This window comes from Raphanus sativus, chromosome 1 (assembly GCF_000801105.2).
Source record: "Raphanus sativus cultivar WK10039 chromosome 1, ASM80110v3, whole genome shotgun sequence".
NCBI lineage: Eukaryota > Viridiplantae > Streptophyta > Magnoliopsida > Brassicales > Brassicaceae > Raphanus > Raphanus sativus.
In genome coordinates this window covers 14920693-14941892 of record NC_079511.1, presented here as the reverse complement: position 1 = coordinate 14941892, position 21200 = coordinate 14920693, and the positions used below count along the sequence as shown (strand labels likewise).

Sequence of the window (21200 nt, the reverse complement as noted above, 5' to 3'; positions counted from 1 at the left end):
CGGCCATAAGCCCATCAGCATCTAGGGAGATGAAGGTTGACAACTCCTCGATAATGGCGCATGGGAACTTTTGAAAATTAAGGCAGATTCGTTTTTATTTATTTCACGCGTTAATTGAGCTGATTATTAGAGTTATCTTATAATCATGACATATTTTATGTGAAACATTTTATTTTCTTATTATGAAATTTTAAAACTTACACTAAAAAAACTGGTGCAGACATATACTTTGATATTAAGACATATTGTATCACAGTTATTTCCTATATTACCATTTGAATCTAATTTACAGTAAAAAACTCTATAAATTAATAATGTGGAATTATGATATTTTTATAATTTATAGAGTTATTAATTTACAAAATTTCATTTTTTAATTTTATTTATAAAATAAAAAATGATTTTACCGTATATACATTAATTAAATTTTGCAAATTTGACTTTCATAGTGTTTTAATATGTTATTTGGTGTATATTTTTGTGTTTCGTAGAATTTAAATGTGGTTTCGATATAAATTTACTATATATCATCAAAATATATTGAAATGTTAAAAAAAAATAGATGTATCTTCATTTTGAGTATAAAACTAATTTATGAATTTAATAGGACCATATATAGGATTTCTTTTAAAAAATTAGTATCTTATTATTTTTATCGATTTGTATTATATTTCCATATATTTTGACCCAATTTGGAACCAAATTTTTTTATTAATTTATAATGTTTATTAATTCATCGAATGTTAATTCGTAGAGTTTCTACGGTGTATTAATAATATGTAGAATACCCTTATATCCTTTATAACAAAAATGGTTATGTAAAAGTAAGAGCATCATAAACGGACATTATAATGATAAAAACTAACTGATTAGATGATATTTTTAGAATGTTTATACTTTTCTTATCTCTGCGGATAATTTCTTTTAGGGGGATATAAAAACTACCCATTGGAGGTTTTAGGACAGTATCTACACATTATATATGTATAAATTTGTAAAAGCTGGTGAGTGAAAGATAAGGCTTTTATCCGATGAACCAACAAAAAGATGAGAGATATTTTGGTATGATCTCATGTGTTAAATTTAATTGTTCATTTTATTTTGATGATCTAAAATTTATAATATTTTATTTATGAGATAGTTTTGTTGAGATACTAATGGATAAAGATGCTCTAACATGCATCTCGATTTTCGATAAATAAGAGGACACTACTTATTTAGCTGATACCGATCAAAGATGTTATACTTGAGTGGAGTTTCTAGTCCCTAGATTCGATTGCATGCTGCAACATAAAAGTTAAAACTATAAAAGAGACAGAGATCACAGCACCATGTGATTCACTCAGTTTCCCTTCAAGAGTAATTAATCCAATATTTCTCCCCTATCTTAATTTTTCTGCTTATATATATTAAACGTTAATCTTTTTGAAAATAGATTAGTAGTTATACTGTTGTCAGTATTATTACTCGTTGATCTTACTAAAACAGTGGCTCGGGGGAATGCATTTGGATGATAAACCATTTACTCCTTATATTTTAAAAATAAAGTAACGATTATTAACTAACAATTTATTAATACAAACACTCTTCCAAGTGTAGTCCCATGTGAAAAGAAAACAGAAGTACTATAAATTAAGTTGGGAAAAAGGTTCTTGGGATAAATTAGTATATGCTTGCTTTGGTTGCTTTGTATATACATATACAATAAATATTTATAAATTAATACAATATAAATAGTAAATCTGAACTATAAATTTCCAAAGTTTCAACATTACTAAATTATAAAAGTTTACTCTATATAGTTAATCACTATATTAGGGGTTATAGTGGTGCACTGACTGTCTGCATGTGAAATAGTGGGAGCAAACAGTCTTCTTGAATTAATCATATACTAATTAATTTATAATAAAGAAAGGAAATGTATTAATAGTGTCAATAATATATACTAGCAAACATATAACAGATATCCATCAAACAAATCACTATCATAACTACAAGAAAAATCAAATAATTATGAGGTGAAAATGTATCAGCTATCAACAATGTCAATAATACGAACAAACGTACAATAGAGATATGACAAACCAGTATCATAACTACTAGCAAAAACAAATAATTATAAGTATCAACGATCTATAAATTATGAAATAGAAATGTATCAATAATGTCAATAATACTAACAAACATACAACAGAGATCCATATGACAAACCACTATCACAACTACTAGCAAAATTAAATAATTAAGATCTAATTCTAACTCTGTCACAAACTATGAAATTTACGTCTTATTATGCATATAGCAGCTGAGTAGCTAAGAAAAACATTATACATACACATGCACCGACAGATGGGAAATGCATTACCATAATTAAAAATTTTGTGTTAGAAACATACTTCAACGTTTAGTCTAAGGAAAATCATTAAGTCAGTTGACGTTCAAATTTGAGTAGATATTTGACATTAAAATAATATATATTTGAGTAGTTTTCACATTAAAATTTCATCGACAATCTCATATTTTTTTAATTCTTTGAATTGAAAAATAATATAATTTTTTTCTTATTCAAATATTTACATTTACTAATTGTAGGATAATTTGAACCATGTTTCTTCAACCCACACGATAAGCCATCAGCCACTTAACAACTATGAATTGGTTTTCAATAGTTTATAATGTTAACCTTATATATAATAAATAAACAAATTAAATGTTTGCTTTTTTCTTACAAATTAGATATTTGCCAGAAATGTACAACTCCGGAAGTACGTCAGTCAATACATTATTAACAAATAAACATAAAGATAGTTAAGTTTTATCTTTGCTTTAACATTCAACCACTTTAACCTTTCTGACATGACCTACTTTGTACCGACTTGACCAGAACATGAAAGTTTCGTAGATTATATGATTTGATCATATTTGGTAATATTGATCTCAGTTTTTAATAGATTAAAAAACATCCAAAAAAATAAGTTCTCTCTCCTCTCCTAGAGAAAGATTTTCTCTCTCGATTCTTCTGCATCTCTTACCAAACTTAAATCTTTCAGAGAGGGAAGATCAGTTGAGGGTGAGAGAGTTTCTGGGTTTTGTTCTCCGGTTGAGGTTTATCTGACCGGTTGCTGTTTCCAACGTTCTCGTCTTCACCTCCGACGACGAAAGGCTGGCTTTTGCCTCTGGGTTAGCGCCGCTACGCCGGCTTCTGATTCCGTGTCATGCCTTCTCGGTGTTGACGGTGGTTTTGCGCCGGGGTTATCCCGGTTTCGGTGACTGACGTTTCTGTTCTTCCCCTTTGCAATCGACTCTCCTCTCTTGACTTCGATTCTCGTTGTTTAAGATGACGATTGAAGACGATTGAATCTGCTGGAAGCGTGAGTCTAGTGAGTGACGTGATGTGGTGATTCCTGGATGAGATTCTGGTGAAAGTATTGGTGATAAGGTGGGTGCGGTGATCTGTCGACGGCGTGCTCCGGCAAAACTTTTGTCGTTTCGTTTTTCTCCGGCGAAGATCTCGGCCTTTGGTTGCTGATGGTGTGGATGGCTGACGCGTGGTTCGTGTGATCGGTGATGGTTAGCACGTGGACGCGTGGGAGATGATATGTGGACGCGTGGCGTTTGGACGCGTCGTATGGCTCGGGCATGGGTTGTTAGGCCCGTTTCAGATGCCCTTATGTTGGGCTTTTCGTTTGTTTGTAACTGGGCCGGTTTGGCCTTTTGTTTCGGGATAGGCTGGACCTTGTTTGGGCTTTGTCCTGTATTTTAATAACAACTAGATACTGACCCGCCCTTTTCAAGGACGGAAATTATTTAAACATACATTTTCTAATTGTTACCGAAATTAGAATATACATATTATAAAAAACAATAGTTTTTTATATATATAGTTTTCGAATAATATTGTTTTGGTTATAAAATATACACATTTTTAAAATTAAAACTTGTACAGTGAAACCTCTATAAATTAATAATGTTGGGATTACACCAAAACTATAAAAAAAATTATAGAGGTTATTAATTTATCGATATAATAATTGAACAAAAAATTCAATGTTGGGACTATAAAAATATAATATTTATAAAAAAATAGTGTATATTAATTTATAGAGTATTAATTCAAAGAGTTTATAGTGTATATAAACGTTAATATGTGTGAGATTCAAAATTTATAGGTAAAATATTTAGACAATGCTTTTTAATTGTTACTGAGAAAACGAAAAAATCAAATAAACTTTAATTCCACAAAAAATAATGTATTTTAATTATAATATTGTTTGTGGACATATTATATAGTCTTTTATTTTTAAGTTTCAAATACAATGTTAGTTGGTTAAAACCCAATATTTATAAGACCTAAGGTAAATTGGTTTACATAATCATATGGCCTTTTATTTGCAAAGCAACACGATTTTAATAATTTTCCAAAGCCCATTAGTTAAAACATTTATAATGTGTATTTATGTTGGTTTAAATTAAGTTGTTAGTCATGTTGATATATTCAAGGAACCAAACAGATTTAAGTAGCCAAACACGTACTATTTTAGAGAAGGTCCAAATTTAAATGATAACTTCTAAATGGTAGATAAATTTTAGGACCCTAAATTAATATAGTAGACTAGAATTGAACCCGCACGTTCGTGCGGATAAGTATTAGTTTTTAAAATAATATTTAAAATAGAAAATAAATTATGATTTATGTAACCAAATATTATTTCGAAAATAATATATATCGGAAATTTATTTTGGATAAAAATGTACTAATCATATATGCACCACATATTTTTATTTATTTATTTAAAATGCAGTATTCTATTAATAGTTTTTATAAACATTATTTTTATATGAATTATTCCTAATTTTTTAGTTGTATTCTAAAAAAAAATTTGTACTAAATAAAATTAGTTAATATTATATTTGAAAATATTTTTTATTTAATGTATTATATCTTAGTTTTCTGTTGTATTTACTATAAAATGAAATGTATAATGATACAACAAATAAATTATTATCTTTTTGTTATATAAAATTTTAATATGATAACTTTTAAAAGAACTGGGCTATAATAAATTTCAAAATTATTACCCAAAAATACATACAGGCCTAGATTAAATATGGTAAAATATAAAAAATAATTGCATGATAAAAATTGATTAGATTTTTACCAGAAATGTTATTGTTTGGATCTATATTGCCTTTTATTAGGAAAATATTATATCATACATGCATAAATTTAGGATATACTGTTAAATTTTAGTTAGTGGTCTAACATAGATTTTTTTATGATAGATAAAATTAGGACTCTATTTTAATATAGTTGATAGAGGGAAAAAAAGATTAAAAAACATCCAAAAAATATATTGAAAAATAGAATATACTATATAATTTGTTACTGTGCTCGTATTCAGACAAAGGCATGGAGATTTGGGACGAAGACAAAAAGAGGCATCACCTGCTCATGTGTACAGGTACATGAAAGTTGGCTGTGCTGTAAAGACAATTATCTCAACTAATAACATGACCTCTAATTTTCTACATATTTTTGTTAATTATATTCTACAATGACGACAAATATATAAATCATCTTCGAATATTATATTTGGTAGCTTTACAAAAATAAAATGTATATGCTCTTTCCTCTACCATTGATATCTGTATGTGAATTAAATCCCCACATGTGTTACTTTTGTCCACATATGCCACAAAACAAGTGTCTATTAATTATTTCGGATATAATTCTCAAAACCTATCATTACTTTCCACGTTCCTAACTCATAAGATATTAAACAGGCATTCAGTTACACACACCCATATCTATGTCTCTTTCTTCTTATGCTAACTAATCATGTATGAATGATCTCAATCGTAATCTAAAGTGGAGAAGTATAGGGATAAACTTAACATAATTTTGATTCACAAAACCGAGCAATACGTGGAAGTCTCGTTAGTTAATCGGATTTATTAAAGGTCAATTAATGTTATATACTGATGTTTGAATTTTAAATTTCAAAGAAAATAAATTGTTTTTATAAGATAACACTTTTAAAGTTATGCATATAGATTAAGAAAACATGTATTTTCTTACATTTAAAAAAAACATGATTAATTATTTACATCACAAATCAACCAATAACAAAATACGATACATAATATAAATGATAATATAGTAGAAAATATTAATATATTTTGCGTCAGAAATTAAAAATGTCATCTAGTTTAAAATATTTTTTTCTAGTCATGTATTACTACTACATATATAATCTTTTTAGCATGGTGTAAACAGAAATGCTAAACATAAATTTTCATAAAGCAGTTTAATATAGTCTATTCATAGAATCTCTATAAATTAGATAAAATTATCAGTTGTATAATCTTTTGTATAATATTTTCATATTTTATAACATAATTAACTAACATTAAAAATTGAACAATTTTCTATTAAATAATTTAAATTTAAATTTGGTTGCAATATATTGAACAGATATATTAACTGTCTTGCTTTAAATATTTTAATATATATTTTCTAAGAAAAAATGATATACAAATTATGATGTGTTTACAATATTTTTAGGAGATATTTTCCTACGAAAATTAACGTATAATCATATTTCTTCCAAACTATAACCGCATTTTATATATTTTGATTTTAAAATTTGAAATTTGTATCCTTATAAGTTATAAGTTCAAAACTCCAAACTTTCCGAAAAATTAAAGTTTGAAACTCCAAAACCATAAACCTTAATTTCACTGGTTTAAAAACAGTTTAATATTTTGTAACCAAACTATAAAACTCTATATATCAAATTTAAAGCCAACTTAATATCTTTTGGAGAGAGCTGTTTTTAACGGATATTTGTTTTGTTTTAGATCTGACTTATAATATTTATAATTTAATTATAAATGTTAAAATGTTAAACCATATTTAAACCAATATAGTTTTAAAGTTTTGAACTTTAATTTTTGGGGAAGAGGGGTTTGGAGTTTTAAACTTTAGAGATATAGATTATAAATTTTAAATTCATAGATATAAAATATTGTCATAGTTTGAGAGATAATTGATGTTATGTGATAGTTCTGATGGAGAAATAGCTCCTTCTGGCTAGTGTTTTATGCTAATACTAAATCTGTTTTCAGTTTTCATTTTATAGAATCAGTATTCACGTATAAAAACATAAATTATGAGTACAAAGGTGTGCCCCATAACAACTAAACGGGAGAAATTGTTCAAAATGATTGGAGGTTTTTTTTTCTTTGAACAATAAACTAGTCTTGTAAAAGGAATTCAAATATATTTTTTTCCATTGCCATAGCAATGTTCAACATCAGAATTTCAAAGTCAAGAAGATGACTAAACTGAAACTGCTTCGGGCTAACCAAATCACCCAAACACATTGATTTTGGTGATTATTATAACCTTTATACCTTTTTAATATGAATATAAGATTCAACTGTATCTTTAAGCTTAAAAATAATGAAACAAAGCAAATACTACAACACTGCGTAAAAAATGAACGGTTGACATTTTAATCTAATTTTCTTAGGGAAAATTAAAATAAAATAAAAACGAAATGGGAAAGTCTGGGAGTAGTATAAATAAAGTCCTAAGCTTTACATAATCCTCACAACTAAATCTACTTAACAAAAACAGAGTCCTGTCTCTGACTTGCCAAAAACAGAGCCTTTTGCCTTAATACACATCTCGCTCTCTTTACGGATCTGAAATGGCGGTTCCTGTGATTGATTTCTCCAAGATCAATGGTGATGAAAGGGAGAAGACACTCTCTGAAATCGCTAGAGCTTGCGAAGAGTGGGGATTCTTTCAGGTTCGAACCTTAAAAATTAGAACTTTGTCTCTCTGTTTCTCTCTGTTTTTTGATAAGCTTATTATCACTCTGTCTCTGTGTAGCTGGTGAACCATGGGATTCCCTTGGAGCTTCTTGACAAGGTGAAGACGCTAAGCTCAGAGTGCTACAAAACAGAGAGAGAAGAAGCATTCAAGACCTCAACACCCGTGAAGCTGCTAAACGAATTGCTTCAGAAAAACTCCACGGAGAAACTCGAGAACGTTGACTGGGAAGATAACTTCACTCTCTTAGGCCATAACCAAAACGAATGGTCATGCAACACTTCTAACTTCAAGTAAACACACAACCTCTCTCTTCTCACTCAAAACCCATTTTCAAAAAATCAAAACTTTTTTCATTTATTTTCTCAATATAAAAAAAACAGAGAGACGATGGTAGAATACAGAGGAGAAGTGAGGAAGCTAGCGAGCAAGATGATGGAAATGATGGATGAGAACTTGGGTTTGCCTAAAGGTTACATAAAGAAAGCTTTTAACGAAGGGATGGAAGATGGAGAAGAGACGGCTTTTTTTGGAACCAAAGTCAGCCATTACCCACCTTGTCCTCATCCAGAGCTTGTCAATGGCCTTCGAGCTCATACTGATGCAGGAGGTGTCGTTTTGTTGTTCCAAGACGATGAGTACGATGGTCTTCAAGTGTTGAAAGATGGAGAGTGGATCGATGTTCAGCCGTTGCCTAATGCTATTGTTATCAACACTGGTGATCAGATTGAAGTTCTTAGCAACGGAAGGTAACATCTTAAGGCTTAAAGTTCACTTTTTATCATATTAAATAATATTATTTTAACTTTAAAAATAATTCAAGATTCGATTAGATTTTTGATATTCTTCTATCTGCATAAAAGTTTATTATATTATAAATATAGATTATTGATATATGCGCTCTATGCTGAAAATGGTATAAAGAAATAAAATTCATGATTTCAAATATTCAAATTATACACTTTGACTAAAAAATATTTAATTTTAACTTTAAGAATTAAAATATAATTTGGTTTATCAGATATTTTTTTCTGGTTGTATTTTGTTTGAACTAGGCCGGTTTGGATTTTATTGGGATTTTGATCATTATTGAACATTCCAAGTTTGATTTCCATCAACAAAAATAAAAATGGTTTAGCAAAATACATTTTGAGATTTTGGGTTTAGGATTTTAAACCAAAATGAGGTTGGCAGGTACAAGAGTGCATGGCACAGGGTGTTGGCCAGGGAAAACGGAAACCGGAGGTCCATAGCTTCCTTCTACAACCCGTCGTACAAGGCAGCCATTGGTCCACCAGAGATGAAGACATCGGCTGAGGAAAAAAGTGAAAAGAAGTATCCAAAGTATGTGTTTGGAGATTATATGGATGTCTATGCAAACCAGAAGTTCATGCCTAAAGAACCTCGTTTTCTAGCTGTAAAGACTCTCTAAAATGTTACTATCACTGTTTTTCGCTTACCTTCATGTTGTATTATTTTCTCATGTTATAAATGCCAAGTTTAATAATTGATAATTTGGCATCTGCTTTTCTGGTTTTCATTTTTTCTTCTCTTTTTTTTATTGTAATTTTGAATCTTTGTTGTTACTTGTGATCCAGTTTTTGAATATAAATGTATGTGCGCTTTTCCTTGTCTCCTTTGTTAGTTAGACTTATAGTGAAATCAGGCCAGGACGTTCGGGTTTTTGGGTTAGATTTAGACTTATTCCTTTCGGATTCATGTCCTCCTAACTTAAACATTTAGATCCAATAAAGTATTTGTAAATTTTTGGTTTAACTTTGTGTTGGTTCCTCTCGGATCCAAGCCGGTTCAGATCTATATCGGTCTGAATCGAATTCAGGTATCCAAGATGTGAAAAGGATATGATATAGTCAATTCATTCAAATTTAGTCAATATTTATCTTATACATCTAAATTTTACAAAATAATATAAACTAACTATTAATAATTAAAATAAGACATTTTAAATTTCTAAACTTTACATTTTTAAAGCTTCATATTACTCAAAAATGTTACAAACAATAACAAATATTGTTAACAAAAGATATTTTAAATAAATCATAAAATAATATATATAAAATAGAACACAAAAATCATAGTTTTAGATATACATGTTTTTAAGTCGGGCAAAAATTGGTTCTTATCGGATCGGGACTATTTAGGTTGGTTCTATTCGAGTCTGGATTTATTCAGGTCGGTTTTTTCGGATAAAATAAATTTAGATCTAAAGGATATTTATAAATTTTTGGTTCGATTTTAAATCGGATATTTTCAGATCGATTCCGGTTTAAGTTTTCAGATCCATATTAAAATGCCAAAACCTAAGTGAAATCATCAGATAAACAACAGTCATAAGAATCTCTGCATCATTTCATAAACTATGCAACTCTGTCTACATATTATTCATGACTTTTTGATGCAGCATGGATGTTCGATGTCCCATTAGGATTCAGTTCGGTTGATTTTGAATTTTGAATTTTTGATATTATACTCATAAGTTCCATCCGAATTTTACTAATTCTTTGATTGGATTTGGTTTAGTTTCTTCCGAATTTGGTTCAGATCAGGTTACAATTGATATCTAAATTTTTTTGATCATTGTGATTCATCTCATCAGAATAACTCCATTTCCCATATACATCTATTTTTTCCTTTTTTTTATTTTGTAATTTTTAATAATTTTCTTCTAAAACTTTTAAATTCAAAAACATTTTAAATTGTTATAGGATTTTAATATTTTATGAACAGAATATTTTTTGTGAAGTTAATATTAGAGGTGATTTTATAACATGTTTGCTTTATCCATAAAATACATATATTTTTTTGGATTTGTAGAAAATGTTATTAAAAGTAAAAATAGAAATCAACCAAATGGATCCAAAAATAGGAAAGAAAACAATGATTTGAAAATAATGTTTTGACGTATTTGTATTTTATTTCTTTAAGATAACTTAAATTGTAGTAACATTTGGTACTATTTTAACTATATGTTTGAAATATAGTAAAATTTAGTTATATTTAAAGGCATCAAAACTTTTATCTGCTTTAGGCGTCTGGAAAGTCCGGACCGGCACTGACAGTAACAGAACACATCTGTCCTTCGAGTGACTTAATAGTGGCCTTGGGACTCATGATCAAGGTGGCGCTGTCACACTTTGTCGCATCCTATATTATAGTGCCAACTTCAGATTCATGACCCTCTTGTGTGATGTCTCTCCTACTGATATCTGTCCTGGTTGATCTTAAAAACCAAGGTCAATGCAGCCATGTTTCACTCTAACCTCAAGCTCAAGAATAAAATTCTCATCATCATCTTATACACCAACTAAAAAGATAGACAAAAACAAAATCAATCAAAAAAGGTTGGAGCTTAAAAGCTTACGATGACACAATAATATAAATAGACCTAGTTTAAACAAACATCTGGAGAGTACGGGTAAAGAGCTTCTAATTGTTTCACAATCATTAGACAAACACTAAGAAACAAAATTATAAGTTTTTTGATAGCATCAGGTTTAAGGAATCTGCAATACATATCCAAGCTTTGCGTTAGACAGATAGTCCAGAAATCCGAGAAAGCTACCCAGCTTACATTAATCTGAAAATAAGAATCGCAGGGACAAATCATTAAACTTAATAAGACTTTGATAATGATCTTTCGCAAAAAAAAAGAAAACAAATTAATATCTATAGATTTGTCTGAAATTTACTCACAAAAAAGTCTGGATCGGAAAGATGAGCTCCATGCGTCACACGAAATTGTTAGGCGAAACATTATTGGGTTTGGACTGACCATCTTTAAATCTGTGGTTTATCTCTGGACAGCCCAAACAAAGATCCAATTTTTCTTTTCTTTGGACCGACAGTTATGACGTGTTAAAAAAGAGATTTCTGATTGGCTAAATTTTCGTGGATAGGCTAGAATCTCACCATATCTTCCTTTAGTATAGTTTAATTTTTTTTAAAGAAAAATTCTCCTTGGCCCATTATATTAATATGCAGTTGTTACTCAATATTGTTTGGTGTTAACGTTGTCAATTGTATTTTTTAAACTTGTGTTTGTACGCACAGTTATTTGCCAATGCAGAGATTTGGAGGTGGTGAAATTAGCCGAGATGCAAATTCATATCCTTAAGTTGTCATGACACTGTGGTTGTGGACCATTAGACAAATTTCTGTAATGGGTCCGGCTCGATATTTAGGTATTTCGGACCAAAAAGAATCAAAGCACCTGAAAAGTTGTAAAATCCGAAACACAAAATATATCCAAAAATCAAACAAATATCCAAAAATATTGAAATACCCAAAACCCCAAAATTTTATCCCAATGAACCAAAAAATCCAAATTTTTATTCGAAAACCCTAAATACTTTTTTAAAAAGATTAAAAATTTACCCGAAACTTGAGATAATAAACCTAAAAAGCGAACCCGAAACTTATAAAAATATATTTCTAAACTGAAAACATATATGAAATACCCAAATATACATAATATACACAAAACATTTTGGGTACTTTGGGTCTCCGTACTCGAGAAGATATCCGCGGGTCCAAGAAATGGAATAGGTACTTTTCCCTGATCCTAGATCCGAACATGTATTTCGTGTCAGTTTCGGTTTGTCTTTTGGATCTGTGAAAAATTCTCATGCCTAAGAGAGACTTACATAAAAATATACATGCAAAATCTCAAATAAACTAATTCATAAATTATATAATTTTAAACTTTTCCCTGATCCCATACCCAAACATGTATTTTGTGTGTCAATTTCGGTTCGTTTTTCGGATATGGGAAAAAATTCTCATCTCTAAGAAAGAGTTATATAAAAGTAAAATATACAAAATATCAAATAAACTAATTCATAAATTATATAATTTTAAACAAATTTCCTTATTCAATATAATAGAGTTTTATAACATAATAATATAATAACTCCAAAATAGTAATTCATATCCAAACTTTTTATAATTCAGAAAACCCGCGCTTTTGAAGCGCGGGTCAAAATCTAGTTAACTATTAAAGGTAAATAGCATCGTCAAAGTTGATCAATATATTAGCCGGCAATATTAAAACAATGTCTGAGTTTTAGACTCTATTAACTCAATAAAGATTCAGGAGGACAAACCTTATGAATTCAGTTTGATGATGCGGTCCATTAATCTTTGGCCTAAATATTTTGAGTCAAACTAAAGAGTAAAGACTGATAGTAAAACTATTAAAGTCGCGAGCAACAGTTCACCATAATTGAGGAGTCCTCTCTGAATCTGACATGAGATTCTTTTCATGTTTGAGGTTGTTGCATTGTTTAACGTTGGCGGTGGTAACCATCAGAATATGTTCTCTCCTGCATGAAGAAAAAGCCATGGAAGATAGTTTGCAGATAATTAAAGACAAAACCAAAGTTCAAAGTAGGTAAAACATATGAAATTAATAATTATTTCAAATGACACGGAAGCCAAGTAAGGATGACAAGTTTGTGAGAAAAGTAAAAAATGGAGGAGTTTAAAGAAGGAAAACAGAGGATTTATATACCATCTGGTGTCTCAACGAAGAGATCTGTTCCTTGAGCAAGGAGGGATGTCTTCTTGTCAAATTCAGGAAGCAAATCAGAGGAGTCTTCAATAGGTATTACAGGCGCTGAGCCGTTCAATCTATTGATCTTAACTTCTTCTTGCTTTCAGCATCGCACCACCTCTCAAAGCTTTATTTATAGAAACAAAGTACCAATGAATCAGAAACAGAGCATAGTTATAGAAACAAAGAAAGAAACATAAATCTTTCTTACAAGTTATAGCTGAGGCAGTGAGAGTGAGTATCACACTGGCACTTGTCCCAGTCATAGCGGAACAAATCATTGTGCTGAGCTGGTCTCTATTTTCTCCCATTGTCTCTGCCATCTGAGCACACTGCGACGCAACGACAGCTGCCGCAGAAGCCACGGCTGTCTCTTTAGTTGTTGGTCGACCATTTCCAGTCTTTCTACGGCTAGAGAAATGGCAGCAAGGACTTCAGCGCCTCCATGGAAGCTTCTACAATCCTTTCGTTTCGCCTTAATTTCTTCCCAACATTTCTTTATCGATGGTGTAATCCTCCATGGAAGCTTCTACAATCCCAATATTGTTTCTGTTTAGAAAATTAATATGCTTATTTTAAAATCCAACCAAATGAAATACAGAAAGAGAGTTTCACAATTTTCTTGCGGAAGAAGCCATCATAGCTCAGTTCTGGTTGCGTTGCTTGTTGCATCCATATCCATAACTGTTCACATCATTTAAATATAATATGTCAATATAATGACGTAATATTAAGACCAACATCACCCCTGTAACCAAAAAAAAAAAAAAAAAAACCTGTTGTTATATAGACTTAAAATCGAGGGTGAAGAGACATGGACGTGCATATAGACTTAAAATCGACCAAAACAGATGAGACACCGGAGGAAGAAACGACAGAGACGAAGACGGGCGTAAGACGTAACTTGACTGTGCCTGCTGATGGGTCAGTGTTTAATACGGAGGCCCAACGCAATCTATAATACGAAGCCCACACATTTATATTATAGATTCATGATTCCCCCCCGGTAACCCTAAAATTTCAATCTTGTTCTTCTCTCCCTCTAGTCGCTCAAGAACATCTTTCTCTGCCATGGGTCCGAAGCAGAAGCCTAAGCAGAAGCCTAAGCAGAAACATAAGCAGCCTATTGTTTATGAGGAAGATTACGTACCAATTAAAACATGTAAGTGTATTCCTTTCAGCTTTTGTCTCTAGGAGCTGACTTGTCTTCTCTGTTGCTTGATTTTGTTTTTTCTTTTTCTTGCTAGATTTGTTTATTGCAGTTTGATTTCTTTGTGTTCTGTAATTATAATGTATGATGAGCTTTAATTTCTTGCTTCAATTCTGCAAATGTTTGACGTGGTTTCTTCAATTACGTGTGTTTCAAGTAACCAAATACTATCTAGACCCTAATACTGTGAAAACTCTGGGAAATGGTGACATCTGGAATAATCTTCTCATCGAAAACAACATCACAAACAACAAGAAGCTCCTCGCTGGAATCAAAGGTTTACAAGAGACTTACTATGACAAAATCTGTGAAGCTGTTGACGATATAATGGTTAGTTTCAAAAAACGTGTTTTTGCTTCTTTTTTTTTTTTTTTGTGTTTTGTCAGAACACTGATATAACAAATGTGCTTTGTTTCAGGCTTCACTAAACTCTGAAGTTCAAGTCTTCATTCAGAAGACTCTGGTTTCACTTGAAGAGATGTACAATAAGAAAGGTGATGACATGAAACCTATTGTTCGTGCCACGTCGAAATGTGTTGAAGCTTGTTACTCATTCGATGAGATGCATGAGACTTTGTCCGCGAGATTTGGTCAGCCACTCAGAACAACCCAGAAGATGTATGACTTCTATTTTACTGGTAAAAAGGGATGTAAAGCTTACAAGCAACTTTCATTGGTGCGTGCTGCACAAAGAAGAGCAGAGAAACTCCAGAGCCAGAAGCAGCAGCAGCTCAACGTTGACCACAAGGCTAGTACAAAAAAAACATAAAACAATTGTATTTATTGCATAAATAATTAAACTTCCAAAACCTATACACAAAATTTCAGAATAATATTGAGCAGGAGCAAGCTGGAGAAAACCAAGTTCATGAGCAAGCTAGGGAAGACCAAGTTCCTGAGGAGAAGGAGCAGCAAGCTAGAGAAGATCAAGTTCCTGAGGAGAATGAGCAAGCTGGAGAAGTTCGAGTTCCTGAGAAGCAGGAGCAAGCTGGAGAAGATCAAGTTACTGAGCAGAATGAGAAAGCTGAATCACTTGAAGTTGAAGATCCAATTCAAGATGAAGATGAAGTTAATACTGAGCACAACGAGCAAGTTTACAGTGAATCATCAGTTCTTCCAATTCTGAAACAGGTAAGACTTGTTTATTCACTTTATAATAAGTTTTTTCTATATACACAATATTAATTAGTAAGTTATGTGAAATGTTTTCAGATTAATATTGAGCAGGAGCAAGAGCAAGCTGGAGAAAATCAACTTCCTGAGCAGAAGGAGGAAGCTGAATCACTTGAAGTTGAACTTCCAATTCAAGATGAAAATGAAGTTAATAATGAACACAAGGAGCAAGCTTACAGTGAACCATCAGTTCTTCCAATTCTGAAACAGGTATGAGTTGTTGATTTTATTTATAATAAGTCTTTTTGCATACACAATATTAGTGAGTAATGTAACATGTTTTCTTTGACAGCTTATTAATTCTCAGAAGGAGATCTTGGACGCTATGACATCTCAGAAGAAGATGATGGAAGCATTAATGGACTTGCTAACTAAGATTGCAAAGAAGGATGAACTGGAATCTCTTCGATCGGAGAGCATATAGAAAAATTTCAAGCTATTGGTGTACCATTTAATCAAGAAACTTTTAGTTGCATTATAAAAGACCATATTTAATTGCATTCCATATCATGTGGAATCACAAAATCATATTTTTTACGTTCCTATGAAGTAAGCATTATAATCTTGAATGATTTTAAGATAAACATACATAAAAATTGAAATATATATAATTTAGGATATTTATAGATCCTAATTCAGATTTTTCGGTTCAGGTTAAACCTAAATCCAAAAGTACATAGCTCATGAATCCTGTTCAAATATCGCTTTATAACGGTGTAAATTAAATTTCAACTCTTTTCGTTTGGATTAAGGTCAGATCTCCAGCTTAAGATATAATAGTCCATGCCCTAAGGTAGTCATAAGAATTTTATTATTTCATAAACATCCATTTCTAACCATACTTGCTCAGTAGCAAAGAAAACTGAGCTTCTTCTTAAAAATAAATCTTTATAATTTGTACACAGGGGAGAGGACTTCCTCTCTTTCTTCAAAGAAAATACACTAGAAAAATTATGACTAGACGCAAAATTAGAAGATACGTTAAAGTTACAAACAAAGGCAAGGCTAGAGCCAGGCTTCGACTACAGAAACTAAGCCGGAGTGCTTTAACTTGGCAGGTTCAGGTCCGGGGGAGCCTGTGTCTGCTGCTTAAGAGCCAGAACAATATCTTTCTCTCTGGACAGCTGATGAGATTCTTCAACACTCTTTTCTGTCTTTCTTCTGGCTGCCTTTGCTTCTGCTGAAGAGCTCGAGGATCCCTTTAGTTTCTCATGTTGCTGCTTTGACTTGTCCACTGTAGGTTGAGTGGTGACTAAGGACGTGGTGGTTGCGCTTGGTACAACAACACCTGTTGTTTTATCTCCAGCACTCGAAGCCTTCTCAGGATAAGTAGTACCCTCTGGTTTTGGTAGTGTCTGTTTCCTCTTCGTTATCTTCCCTTGACCCTTGCAATAAGAAAAGAGCTGATAAATGATCACACTCCAGAAAGGTTTGCAAGATCATGGAAACAGTCTTAAAAATGTTCAAGAGATCCGTTAAATACCATCTCCTTGCCATGATTTTCAAACAATGCTCTCCGTCTCTCCTTTGCTCGGCAAATGGCACGCTTGATCCCATGATTGTCCATTAACCTGTTTGGCCAGAGTTCAGCTAACTGGAGCATGAATAAATCACAAAAGAAACTCAGTTAGGAAGATCTGATAACCAATACTAGAGTCTAGTCTAGTGACTTCGAATGAACTTAGAGAGCAAATAGACCCAGAGTGCCAAAAAGATAAGTAACTTACATTTGCATAAAGCTTTCTGATATGTGGACCTGAATCTTCATCCAATCCCTATTATTGCCAAAAAAAAAAAACAGAGCAGAAACTGTGTTAATACTTCTCAAGTCTGGATCTAACAAATTGAACAGTGTCATGTAAGGTTGCCAAAAATGGAAAATCTTAATTACATCAACGAAGATGTCATATAGATCACATAATTTCTCCTCCATCGCTGCATCCATGACGAACTTCTTCTTCGCAGGTGGACCAGCATCCTGAAAATCGTCTGATGTTCCAGCTTCTTGATTGGTTGCCTGTGAATTCAGTGCAAAGAATATTCATGATACCATTTGTGCTTCAAAAAAGAGGATGAACACTACAAAGAATAGATAGAACCTATAACAGAAACCCAAAAAACAGAGGAAATATAGTGCTTAGCCATTATCAGAGAGAAGCATTCATGGACAATGGATGTCTAAATCCAACAACAGGGACAAAGAACAAAAGAAACTATGTAAAAGCACCGGATAAGAAAACCAAATTGAAAATCAAACCAGTGAAACTAGTAGAGGAGAAGAGAGAGAACCTGGGCTTCCATCAATGTAACCTGTGCTTTCAACATCTCAATAACTTCATTCTTGATACGTTGAAATTTGTTATCTTTTTCTCGATTTGCAGAGTCTCCAGAATCAATCATGATTTTCAAGTTCCTCTGTAACAATAATCTTATGCCTCAGTAAGAATCACAACTCCATTCAGATAACAAGTCTCCGGTAAACAAGAGATAGAGGTGATTGATTACCTTCAGGGATCTAACTTGTATTAGATGACCAACAATGCTCATGAGACGATTGATTAACTCTCCTGATACATTCCCTTGGCTCGCCTGCTTCAATAAATAAAATAAAATCTCAATACATCTGGAAGATTTTTAAGAGAATTAAAAAAAAGAAACATACATAAGAGTTTGATTACCGCAATCCTAGCAACTTTAGCAAGCTTCGATTTTACGTCTCCTGGCAATCTCCTCTTCACTGCTTGAGATGAAGAGGTATCAGCATCTTGATTCTCAGTGGCAGCAGGAGGCCTTGCTGCAGTAAAATTGTACATTATAGTTTGCTAAAACGGTATTTAAATTGTCATGCAAGTAGTCAAGTAAGTGCTTGAAAAGTTAAAACTCACATTCAGCGACCACCTTCTCCAATTCCCTGAAGGCTTTCTCAAGTGTTGAGGTTTTAGGCCTGGCGTTAGAACCGCTTTTTCTCTGTATATGCAAGGAAGCGAGTATTAGCAGAGGGGAAGATCAACCTAGAGTACATGCTTCCTTCATTTTCCAGACCAGCTAAACTAAGAAGTCTTAAACAGGTAAGATAGCTGGAAAGTACTTACTGTTGTTTGAGTAGATTGTCTGCTTACTATTGCATTGTCAGTGTTTTCCTTCTGGCGGACTAGTGTTGATTTAGCCAAAACATCTGGCCGAGATTTCCCTGGCAGTGGTGAATTAGATTGCTGATGAGCAACTTTGTTGCTGTACTTCAGATGAAGACCGCCAGAAGAAGATTCAGCTGCCTTCGACGACTTCGGACTTGGACCTAGAGCGTTTCTCAGCTGATTCCCTTTATCACCATGCTTCACATTTTCCAACGAGAATGAGTCATTGCCACTTTGCTGTTTCAAAAGAGAAACCGAATCCTGCACTGTCTTTGAATCGGTGGACTTTTTCTTCAGAGAGGGCCCAGAAGCAGCTGATTGATCCTGGGATTTCACATTCGTGTTATCAATCTTCTTGACTGGATTCAAAAAAAAAAGAAGTTATTTGTAAGCAGCAATGGTACTACTTACTACCTTTCCCACATCCGTCTTAGCTATCTTGCCTTGTTTTCTGGATACATCAACAACATCGCCGCAAGGTTTTGCTGACTCTTTCCTTTGCCTTTTCTTTGGTTTCTGGTTTGAAGTTGTTGTAGTTGTTGTTGACGGTTCACTGTTGTTGCAAAAAGTTTCACAATTTTAGAGAAACTGGTAAATGGAAGATGATAGCATATGTATAGAGAAACTGGGAAAGCATGAATCCTATCTATAATCAGAGCCCACACTGATATGAAATGGTATTTGTCAAACTAATTAATTAAGAGGACAAGAAACTTACATCTGTTCTAACTTTCCTTTGTTGACGAAAAATCCATCATGTTTGATTTTGGCATCATCAACTTCAAAATACTCATCCTACAATGCCCAAAAAAAAAGAAGAAGAATGATACACTTTGATCACATAAGAAAAAGAAACATAAGAAGGATATCTATGCAAACCAATTCAACGTCATCAATGAATGAGTCTTCAGTATCATACTCGTCGTCGTCCGGAGCACCATCTAGTTCTTCCCCATCACTACTATCTCTCCCCTAGAAAATCAAAATATTCATCTAACTAAGTACTGCTAAACAATAAACAAAAATGGTGAGAGAGAAATAGGGAAAGATACCATGTAGAGCCTTTCGATCTTCTCAATAACGGCGTTGAAACGATTAGAATGAGGTTGGTCGACCATTTCACCTTCTGCTGGTGGTCCCTGCATTGGATATATATATATCAATAAAGCATAAGAAACAGATATGATCCAAATCATATGCATTAGAAAGAAAGAAAAACAGCTTTAAAGAACATCTCCCTAGACAACAAATCACTGTCAAGTTGTAGGTTTTTCTTAGATTCAACAATTTGCTTATTGAATCCCTAGAGACTCAAACCCAATGCCAATGAGCAATGACAGCACAATTCACTTCACCAAGACTTTACAGAAATCTTTCCGACCAATCAGTTCATCCGACAAGGAAAAAAAAAGAGTTAAAATCCGACAAACAGTTATAAATCATTGAGTAGGGTTCTGTCTTAAAACCAGAAAGTTCCCAAAAAAAACCAGAATTGAGCACCCAGGAGAAGGACAAGGCAACAGGAACAGGACCAGAATTGAGAACTCACGGGTGCATTGAGGTGAGACTCGAGATTAGGGTTAGCAAGAGGAACCGTGTCGGGCACCGAAGAAGCATAGCTCTTGGTAGCCTCCTTCATGAGCTTCTTCCACGAGACGTACGTCGTCTCGCCTCGCCGGAGTTCAACCTTGAGTAATTTCCGATCAGCGGCAGCTAATAACTTTGGCGAGGTCCTCGACGATTCGCCGTCGTCGGTGGTGGTCGTCGCCTTGTGTTCCCCCATGGAGTGATTGATTGTGTCGGGTCGGGTCAGAGGTAAGAGAGACCCCCAGATAGATCGGAGAAGAACCAGGATCGAGGTTTGATGTTGTGACTCGACGGATTAGGGCCCCGATTGGCACTCTCGTCGAGTAGACCTGAGCATTTGGTTTAGGAACCGAAATGACAAAATTTTCGAATTTCCGGTTCATCCGGCAAGCAAAAAAAAAACCAACCAGTTTCAGACATTTTGACCAAATAAACTGAAGTAAACCGAAATTTATACATCATATTTTTTGGTTTTATACCATATTTACCGGATAAACTGAATTATAAACCAATGTTGGTTCAATTTGGATAATAATAAAATTCGAAACCGAACCGAGAAATATAGCTCCGTTGACTTTGGTGACATTTTTCCAAAACTGAAAATTCGAAAAAAAAAAACTAAAATTGTTTATGTACGAGGATCTTTGAGCATGACCAAAAACACGACAACTTTCTCCTGTCTGA

At 32.8% G+C, this 21200-nt stretch overlaps 3 protein-coding genes, 1 long non-coding RNA gene and 1 pseudogene across 7 annotated transcripts; 2 read left to right on the top strand and 3 right to left on the bottom strand.

The window, feature by feature from the left end:
- Window positions 1-7608: 7608 nt before the first annotated feature.
- On the top strand, window positions 7609-9474 carry LOC108836259 (1-aminocyclopropane-1-carboxylate oxidase 5). The gene is made up of 4 exons (XM_018609438.2): window positions 7609-7817; window positions 7901-8133; window positions 8224-8589; window positions 9035-9474. Exons 1-4 carry the CDS (start codon window positions 7716-7718, stop codon window positions 9270-9272), a joined length of 939 nt encoding a protein of 312 aa, XP_018464940.1. The 5' UTR covers window positions 7609-7715; the 3' UTR covers window positions 9273-9474.
- A 1316-nt stretch (window positions 9475-10790) lies between these two features.
- On the bottom strand, window positions 10791-11609 carry LOC130503744 (uncharacterized). Its single transcript, XR_008940977.1, has 3 exons — window positions 11555-11609; window positions 11374-11438; window positions 10791-11165 (listed from the first exon to the last, which is right to left on the bottom strand). It is a non-coding gene; the product is annotated as an uncharacterized LOC130503744 (long non-coding RNA).
- A 1753-nt stretch (window positions 11610-13362) lies between these two features.
- LOC130497062 (VAN3-binding protein-like) lies at window positions 13363-14485 on the bottom strand (annotated as a pseudogene).
- On the top strand, window positions 14484-16251 carry LOC130497061 (uncharacterized). Its single transcript, XM_056989926.1, has 6 exons — window positions 14484-14574; window positions 14780-14952; window positions 15041-15370; window positions 15451-15753; window positions 15850-16005; window positions 16088-16251. Exons 1-6 carry the CDS (start codon window positions 14484-14486, stop codon window positions 16217-16219), a joined length of 1185 nt encoding a protein of 394 aa, XP_056845906.1. The 3' UTR covers window positions 16220-16251.
- Window positions 16252-16645: 394 nt separating this feature from the next.
- LOC130495155 (ubinuclein-2-like) lies at window positions 16646-20854 on the bottom strand. 4 transcript variants are annotated; one of them, XM_056986359.1, is made up of 14 exons: window positions 20479-20854; window positions 19982-20068; window positions 19809-19901; window positions 19648-19724; window positions 19344-19482; window positions 18888-19253; window positions 18681-18762; window positions 18474-18589; window positions 18301-18387; window positions 18085-18210; window positions 17687-17812; window positions 17523-17570; window positions 17279-17389; window positions 16646-17198 (listed from the first exon to the last, which is right to left on the bottom strand). In XM_056986359.1, exons 1-14 carry the CDS (start codon window positions 20710-20712, stop codon window positions 16842-16844), a joined length of 2049 nt encoding a protein of 682 aa, XP_056842339.1. In that variant the 5' UTR covers window positions 20713-20854; the 3' UTR covers window positions 16646-16841. The 4 variants fall into 4 exon arrangements, with proteins under 4 accessions (XP_056842339.1, XP_056842340.1, XP_056842344.1 ...); XM_056986360.1 differs by having other exon boundaries at window positions 18301-18384; XM_056986364.1 differs by having other exon boundaries at window positions 16646-17180; window positions 18301-18384; window positions 20479-20853.
- Between the last annotated feature and the right edge of the window lie 346 nt (window positions 20855-21200).